Genomic DNA, 8198 nt, shown 5'->3' with positions numbered 1-8198 from the left:
CCTGAGCCTCGCTCCGCCATTTGGGAAACAAAGGGGGCGTGGAGACGGGGGCCGTGGCCCCGACCGGAAGCGGAAGTGCCAGGGAAGCGGGAGCCAAAAGGGGGATTACGGGACCTTCCATAATCTACTTTACCGAAAAAAGAAAAAGGCTAAAGAAGAACTCGCGCACAGACTAAGTGGCGCGCTCGCGCCTGTCTCCCGCGCCGCCTCCGCCGGGGCCACGTGGGGCGGGAAAAGGCGTCGTGCGCATGCGCCACGAGCCCGAGCACCGCCACCCCCGTCCCTCGCCGGGCGTGCGGCGGAGCGCTGGGACGGTCACGTGAGCGAGCCGCGCGCAGCGGGACGGTGGGGGGGACACCGCGCGGCCCTAAGAAGAGGGGGAACGTGTGGGGGAAAATGGCGGGGGGCAAGGGGCGAAGCGAGGATCCGCCCCCACCGCCGCCCGGCGACCCCAGCGCCCTCACCTTGCTTATTCTCGTTGAGCTGCCGCTCGAACTCGTCGAAGTCCGACATGCTGAGGCGGCCGCGTTGACCCTCCCCCCAAGCCTGACTCCGAAGCGCCTCGACTATTTCCGGACGGTTGACGAAGGGGTCGGTAGGCGGCGGCTTCGGGGGCTTCCGAAAACTCCCGAAGCAAGGGTTTCTGGATTCTCGGGTTTCCGTAACTTTTCCACGTTCGGAGATTTCCGTCAATCCTCGCGTTCCTCTACGCCCAGCCCCCTTTAAGGATTCCGCCTCTCCCGACAGTTCAAACCGTCCTAGTGTTTGGCTGCTTCTGCAGGCTTGCCCCGTTCTCCGCTGGCCCTGTCCAAGCAATCGGCCACGTTGACAATCCTAACCGTCCCGGACTTCGGCCTTTTCAGAAGGTTTCCGGCGCTCGCCCTCGGGCCCCTCTAGAAATTAAGCTCGATTTCAAGCTTCGGCTCTTTCCGGAGATTCCGCTCGCTTCCTCCTTCCCCGTCGGAAAACTTCGGCTCCTTCCGCCACCTCTTCGGAAGGATTCACTCGCAGGCGACAAATTCGGCTCTTTCCGTAGGCGCTTCGGCCCCTTCCGGCTTCAGGACCCAAAAAGGGAGGGAGGACGGAGGCGAGGTGGGTCAGGGGAACGGAAAAGAAGGCGGTGTCCTGGCTCTCAGCACCTGGCTCTCCCGGTGGGAAGAGTCCTGGCAAAGAAAGGACGACTCGCGGAGGGCCTGAGAAGGTTGCGCGAGACAAAAGCAGCCAGCGAGGTGAAGGGTGCGCGCGGCTGCTGCGGAGGTTGCCAGCGCGGCTTTTTGCGCCTGCGCGGGGTGGAAGCGGAAAGGGGCAAGACGGGCTTCTGCGCCTGCGTGGCGAACTATGGGCGGATAGGTTCGTCCCGGCTTCGCGCTGGGAGAACGGGCTCCAGAGCCCCCATTGCGCGTGCGCGAGATTTTCTCTTAGGGTGGTGGTGCTCCGTATTCCCGACCGTTAAGCGTGGCCGCCCTCTCCTGGTTGCCTTAGCAACCATATATACATAAGTGCGTTCGCCCCTCCCGCCGGGCAGTCGAAGAACGTGACGGAAATACCACTTCTGGGAGACACATACTTCCGCATTACCGCCCCCTGGCGGATCGGCGGAGGCTTCGGGAGGGACACCTAGTTCCTCGAATGGCCTCCAGTAAAGGTCATCGGGCCCCGCCTGCTGCCGCCGCACCTCTAGACTAGGTAGCTCAGCGGGTGTGTCCACGCCTCCTCCCGGAGCTGTGCTCGCTTCGAATTTTCTGGGGCACAGCTGCCTGTCTCTCTCCCACCTCTGCCTGCAGGGGGCTAATTACACCCTGTCCTCCCCGCTTCCCGCCTGACCGCTGCTCCCCGGAAACGGCTCCCAGAACTCGGTCTCAGTCTCCGTGGCGACGGCCGCCCCCTCTTAGAAAGAGGCTGGGGCCCAGTTTATCCAAATTTTCACGTGTCTTTTAATTTAAATGCTCTGAGTAACTCTGTCTCACGTGGAACGGGGGTGGTCCCGGCGTACGGGGAGGCAGGGCAGGGCTGGCCTCCCAGGCTGGGGTGCAGGCGCCCAGGGCTGTCCGGAGGAAAGGGCCCCCATGGGAGGGGGATGCGGTGCTCGGGAACAGCAGTTTGCTCCAGACCCAGCCCCTGGGCCACGGAGGAGAAAGGGGAGGATGCTAGGACAGGGGTCCGCCGGAGGGGAGAGGCACGCGGGGCGGCGGGCGGGCGGTCACCGCTTGAAGCGGTAGGTGATGGGCAGCAGCAGCTTGCTCTTCTTGAGCGCCTGGACCTTCTTGAGTGTCTCGTCGTCCAGAGCCAGGAAGCAGCGGCGCGAGTACTCGAGCAGGCGCTCCTTGGAGGGGTCGAACTCGCCCACCTCGGCCAACTTCTCGGGCGCCACGATGAGCAGCTCCGCGATGGGCGTGGTCAGCGCCACGGTGTTGCGGTCCACGCGGTGGTGCTCGAAGGCCCGCGACATGCTCTTCAGCTTCTGGAAGGTGCCCAGGATCTTCTTGTAGCGGCAGAGGACCCCGTCCGCGTCCTTCACTGCGGGACAAGGGACAGAGATGGAGAGCCGGGCTCAGGGGCCAGTGGAGACGGGAGAGCAGAGGGCTCAGGTCTGGCGGGGTGAGGCACGGAGAGCAGGGTGTGGAGACAGCAGCAAAGGTGGAGAGGGCAGAGGCGAGAGGAGCCCACTGCAGGAAGGGAGGGGGCGGGAGGGGAGGCCGGGTCGCTGGCAGGTGGAGGAGGCCAGAGGAGGTGAGCGTGGCCAGGCCCCCGCCCCTCAGCCCACCCGCAGTGTACGGGAGCCCACGGGGCAGGCCTCCTGCCCGGAGGGAGGCCCCAGTGTCCTCCGGCGTACTGATACGAGGTGCCCGCGGCGGCCTGCTGCGCGTGGGCCTGGCCACGAGTGTCGCGGGAGGAAACAGGCCCACCCTGCGCCCACGCTCACCCCGCTGCCTCTCCCGCGCCTTCGGCTTCCCGAAGCGCCTCCGACCGGTGCTTCCCTTCTGCCTCTGCCTCTTCCTCTCGCCTGCGCTGCCCTCTTCAGACACTCCGCTGAGCGAGGAGGCTGCCGACTCCGGGTCCGAGGCCTCGCCCCCAGCACCAGCCCGGCTGTCCCCCTCCGCCCGCCGGGGCCCAGGTTTCACCCGACAGTGGTCCTCTAGGGACAGAGAGAGACATGACAGTCCCAAGGGTGGAGGCTGGGCCGGTGCTAGAAGAAGGGCCAGGGAGGGTGGCCGCTGGGCAAGGGGGACCCCAGGACACAGGTGGGCAGGGCCGCACTGAAGAGGCGCGTGGTGGGAGTGCTTGCCCGTCCTGGACTGAGCCGAGGGCCGAGGGCCGTGCTGACCAGGACCCCGTGGGACCTCAGGAAGGCCTGGGACTGCCAGGAGGAGGGACTTTGCCGAGGTGCCTCCAGCCTGGAGTCTGGCTAGGGGCGAGGCAGTAGTGTGTCAGGGAAGGCCACCACCTTGACCAAGGAGGAGGCTCATGAAGGGGCTGCCCTGAGGTGGGGACTGCACGACAGTGGAGTGGCCCAGAACAGAGCCTTGAGGACTGGATGAGCAGGGCGTGCCCACCAGGCTACAGGTGGCTTCCAAGCAGAGGGACGCCAGTGCCACAAAGCACAGCCCCCTTGCAGCCCAGAGCTCACAAGGGCCTGGCAGGGCCACACAGCCCCGAGGCTGGGCTAGCCAGGAGTCAGGGGGACCCTGAGAGGACAGGCAGTGGGCTGGGAGGTTCCCCACCCAGGTAAGGAGATGGGACTGCAGAGACCTCCCTGAGGAAGGGCCAGGCCCTGCAGAGTGGGTGGGAAGGCCTGGCCTGCCAGTCAGCTGGGGGCAGGAGGCAGGGGGTTTGGGCTCTTGGGTCCTTGAGGAGGAAGACAAGGCTGGGGTGAAGGGCAAGGGCGCCCTAAGGACCCAACGGCCAGGCAGGGCTTGGGCTGGGAGGAGGGGCCTGGGCACCCACAGACTTAAGGTGCTGTGTAATTTGGAGAGGGCAACAGGAGGGCACGTTGGAAGAGCCTTCGACGTCCAGCGGGAGGGGAGTGGCCCAGGATGCCGGGCGGAGGCGGGCCCTGCCGCACCCCACCTGCGTCCCCGCGGGCGGAGGAGATGAACTTGTCGAGCTGGCAGCGCAGGAAGTCCCTCTCCTCCTCCAGGTCCTCGATGCGCTTCTGCAGCCAGGAGTTCCTCTCCAGGGCCATGTGCAGCTGGGCCTTGACGCCGTTCATCAGGGCCCGCGTGGGGGACGGCGCCTCGGGGGGCTCTGCGGACAGCCGGCGGGAGACCTGGGTCACCGCGGACCGCGGGCGCCCTGCGCACTGAGGTCCCCGCGCCCTCAGCTCACCCTCGAAGCTCGCCCGGGAGGGGCTCAGGCTGTAGAAGATCTGGGAGTCCAGGCGGGGCGCGTCGGCGAAGGGGATGTCGATCTCGAAGGCCTCATCGTCCTTCACTGGCGAGGAGAGGCCCCGGGTCACCCCAGGAGGTCCGCGGCCCCCAGACCACCCCCAACCACCGCAGCCCCAGGGAGGGGCAGGCCAGCCTGGGGACCGAGGTGGCCCAGGGCACCCAGCTTCCTCACGTGGCCGCCTCCGGCTGTTTCTGTCACTCATGGCAGCGGGTCTCCTAGTGGCCGGCAGAGCGCCTCAGGGCACTGGACAGAAACAGCGGCGCAGATGGGGGACGCGGCCGGACCGCAGCGCAGGGCCGCAGCGCAGGGCCGCAGCGCAGGACCCGGGTCGGGTGGGAGGAGGGCCCCCAAAGTTGCTGGCTCCTACCTAGGGAGTGAGGACGCTGCGGGCTGAGACGCTGGGCTCCCGCGGGGCCCACAGCAGGGACACCCGGCCCGAATGGGAAGGACCCTCATCACGGCGGGAAGGAGCGGTAGGTGCGGGGGAGCCGGCCCCACCTCCAAGCGTGGGTGGGCGTCCTGCCCACGCCGGGTGCCTCCCCGACCTCGCGCTCGCGTGGGTGGACGGGGCCCTCCCCCAGGGCGGTGGGGCTGGACGCGTGCGCAGTGCGGGGGGAGGTCACGCGTGGGGATGCGCCCCCGCCCCCGCCCTTTGTCCCGCGGGTGGGAGGGGAGAGTCGTGGAAAGGGGTTCCAGAAAGGCATGCACCAGGTCAGGGGTGCGAGCGGTCACCTTTCCCCGCCCGCCAGTGCCCGGGGTCCATAGGGCCATGGTCCCCCACGCTCACCCACCCGCGCGCAGAATCCGGCCGGGGGACAAGCGGCAGCGGGGGGGGGCGCCCCTGGAGGGGCGCGGGGGAGCGTCTGCAAAGTGTGGCGGGGATCGGAGGAAAGCACCCACCCATCCGCGGGCGGGGCGCGCTGGGGGCGAGTCTCGGAACTAGGCTGTGAGGGGCGCGGGAATCGCCCGGTTAGGCCCGCCTGGAGCGGCGCCTCCTGGACTCTTCCCAGGCCAGTTGAGGCCCACTATCTGCGGCAGAGACCGGGACCGCACTTGCGCGATGGTCCCTAGGAGCAGTGCCCCCGCCTTCCCTGAAGCCCAGGCAGGGAACGTCACGAAGCTCCCACCCAGGAGAACCGATTCGGCTTTTGGGGTCCCCCGGGCGGGTGGCAAAGTGCCGAGTCGGGCACAGAAAAGGCACCGGGAAGCTGAAGCGAAAGGGAATTTCTTTTGATGATCCCCCTGGAACTGAACGGTGCGGACCCCCACAGTCAGACCCCAGGATTCCCGGAGATGGGTGCCAGGATCACGCTGCCCCTGTCCCCGCACTGGTTGTTAGGAGCTGGCTTTGGCACGGGGCTCGTTTCCGGTCCTGAGCGCCCCTGTACCTCCCCAGCCTCAGTTTACTCATCTGCACAGTGGGGAGGTTGTGCTTCCTGCCAGGCTGTCCTGAAGAGGCAGGGGAAGGACATGGGGACTGAGGCTGTTCGTGTTATCCGAGGTCGGATGGGGCATGAACACAGTCCCACTTTGGGGAATATGCATGGGGGTGTTGGTTCTTCCACCCAAAAAGAGGTCGAGACAAGAAATGAAAGCTAGCGCAGCGCTTGCGCAAAGCAGCCAGGGAAGGAGAACGCGTTAGGGAGGCAGATGCTTATGGAGCTGCGCGCTGGGCTTCCCAGGTGTCTCCTGTCCACCGCAGCATCCATGCCCAGGAACCCTGCCAGCCCTCGTGAGAGCACTGGTAACCCTTGGGAGGGACACTGCGTCTCTGCACTCCCTGCCCACTTCACTTTACAGATAAACTGCAGCCCGGATCAGAGAGCCCAGGGAGAGCCCCTGCCCTAGATCAGCCTTGCAGACTACAGGCTCCCAGGTGGGGAGTTCAATGCAGTGGGGTAAAACACCAGCGTAAAGCGTTAATAGTGGGAGAAACAGATCTAGTGCATGCAGGGCACACTGCAGCTAAAACAGCTTCTGGGGCCAGTAGGTGGTGTGGAGGTTAAGGCCCAGATCCCACAGGACAGGTTGCAGCTCAAGTCCCCTACTTGGCTCAAAAATCACACCCAGCATGTGTGCATGTGTGCCCAAAGTCCTGAGCCAAGAATGGAGAAGGGATTGCAGCATGGCTGTGCTCCCTGGGGGAGTTTCTCGCTTTCTCTCTGGTGACTGCACACAGCCTATAACAAAACTAAAAAAGGAAGAACAGCTTCTGTTTCTCATGTAATTCAGGTGTCTACTAGGTGGCCATTAAAACGTCCTCCTTACAGTAGGATGTGGTTTCTCAAATGTTGAAGTTGAAAGCACTTCCCAGATGACAGGTTTACAGGAGCAGAGGGAGGCCAGACCCTGGTGCAGTCTGACCTTGGGGGGGGGGGGGGGAGTGGGCCTGCTCTGGAGCTGGCCAAGGTGCTCAAAGTGGGCATTGTGTTGCCTACCCTCAGGCCCTGGGGCTGGGAGGCAGGTCTGAGGCCTCCCCCAATCAGCCTGCAGGCCTCAGGAAAACGTGCAGATTACTGATGCCCTGACGTTTTTAGCCAGAGGACGTCTAGACACACACCCCTAGGTTGGGTTCCAGGGGCTACAGTGGGCATGGAGCGCACAGGCTACAGGCCTGATGGGTGTGAGGGCTCCCCCATCCCAGCTTGTCCCCGCGTCCACAGGGACCAGTGGGTCCCTCCTTCAGACAACACTTGGCTCCCATTAGAGAATGGCTTGTGTGTGTCCAGGGCCCAAAACCCACAGCACATGGCGGGCCGCCCTCAGCTCACGAGTGCTTCCACCGAGCATGCTTCTGCAGCGTGTCCTGCTCCATGAAGCGGCGGGGACAGCGTGGGCACTGGAACGGGCGTTCCCCAGAGTGAACGCGGCTGTGCTGAGCCAGCTCTCCGACATCCCGGAAGCGGCGCGGGCAGAGCGGGCAGCCGTGGGGCCGCCCCCCGCCCACGCGGTGGATGGAGTGGTGCCGCGCCAGGTGGCTGGCCCGCTTGAATGCCTTCCCGCACGTGTCACACCGGAAGGGCTTCACCTCGGAGTGGGTGATGCTGTGGCGCTGGAGGTACGACATGTACTCGAACACGCGGGAGCACTCCGGGCAGCTGTAGCACTTCTTCTGGGTTGAAGCCCCATCAGCCCCGGGCTCCCTCTGTGCCTCCTCGTCCACCAGCACTGTGTAGGGGACACCTTGGGTGTCAATGAGCAGGTAGTGGGTGGGCCTCGGAGGGGACGAAGTCTGGGGGACCAGAGACCCCACAGAGGAGGAAGGTCCAGGCTGCTGGGACAGGCCTGTCCGAGAGGGAGGGGCCTCCATGGCCACAACAGAGGGAAGCGCCAGGGGCCGGGGGCAGGGGGACGGCAGCAGCAGCATCCGGAGGGGTGGCTGGGGCCTGGTGGACGGAGACAGGGTGAGAAGGTTGCAGAGAGGGCAGCTCGGCACTTTGGGCTCCAGCCTGCCCCGGTGCGCCCTGCCGGGGGCCTCCACTCCCCCTCCTCCTGGGTCCCGTGGGGCTCCTCTCCTGTCCTCCGTGCTCACGGCATCTCTGCACATAGCGGAACCTCAGTCGGCCTCCCCGCCCCCGCCGCACCCCAAGGTCCCAGGGGGCCCTCCGCTCTCCCCCCCACCGCGGGCGTCTCTAGGCCCCGCCCCCAGAGCTCCAGGCCTCTTTCTCCTCTAGTCCCACTCGGGTCGAGATGCCGCCACCCAGCAGCATTTTCCTCGCCCGGCTGCAACCGCAGAAGCCCCCGGCTCTAGCTGGGTCCCTGCGCCCCTCCCTCGCCCGCCTACCTCCAGCTTCTCCCTAGCCCGCGCC

At 65.9% G+C, this 8198-nt stretch overlaps 3 protein-coding genes across 5 annotated transcripts in view; all 3 read right to left on the bottom strand.

Annotated features, from left to right (window-relative positions):
- U2AF2 (U2 small nuclear RNA auxiliary factor 2) overlaps window positions 1-513 on the bottom strand; it is a 16823-nt gene extending 16310 nt beyond the window's left edge. For both annotated transcript variants that reach the window (XM_027772601.1, XM_027772602.1), the window contains exon 1: window positions 465-513. In XM_027772601.1, the coding sequence (XP_027628402.1) occupies window positions 465-513 (49 nt within the window). The remainder of the gene's footprint in view (window positions 1-464) is intronic.
- A 1401-nt stretch (window positions 514-1914) lies between these two features.
- Window positions 1915-5201, bottom strand: CCDC106 (coiled-coil domain containing 106). Of its 2 annotated transcripts, none has more exons than XM_006150369.3 (6): window positions 4757-5201; window positions 4561-4632; window positions 4327-4431; window positions 4069-4245; window positions 2924-3136; window positions 1915-2517 (listed from the first exon to the last, which is right to left on the bottom strand). In XM_006150369.3, exons 2-6 carry the CDS (start codon window positions 4589-4591, stop codon window positions 2201-2203), a joined length of 843 nt encoding a protein of 280 aa, XP_006150431.1. In that variant the 5' UTR covers window positions 4592-4632; window positions 4757-5201; the 3' UTR covers window positions 1915-2200. The 2 variants fall into 2 exon arrangements, with proteins under 2 accessions (XP_006150431.1, XP_006150432.1); XM_006150370.3 differs by having other exon boundaries at window positions 4561-4756; window positions 5181-5200.
- A 1392-nt stretch (window positions 5202-6593) lies between these two features.
- ZNF581 (zinc finger protein 581) lies at window positions 6594-8192 on the bottom strand. The gene is made up of 2 exons (XM_006150371.2): window positions 8174-8192; window positions 6594-7775 (listed from the first exon to the last, which is right to left on the bottom strand). Exon 2 carries the CDS (start codon window positions 7754-7756, stop codon window positions 7157-7159), a length of 600 nt encoding a protein of 199 aa, XP_006150433.2. The 5' UTR covers window positions 7757-7775; window positions 8174-8192; the 3' UTR covers window positions 6594-7156.
- Window positions 8193-8198: the final 6 nt, after the last annotated feature.

The sequence above is a fragment of the Tupaia chinensis genome, unplaced genomic scaffold (genome assembly GCF_000334495.1).
Source record: "Tupaia chinensis unplaced genomic scaffold, TupChi_1.0 Scaffold000286_1, whole genome shotgun sequence".
Classification (NCBI taxonomy): Eukaryota; Metazoa; Chordata; class Mammalia; order Scandentia; family Tupaiidae; genus Tupaia; species Tupaia belangeri.
Note: the sequence above shows the minus strand (reverse complement) of the source record. Positions and strands in the feature narration are given on the sequence as shown.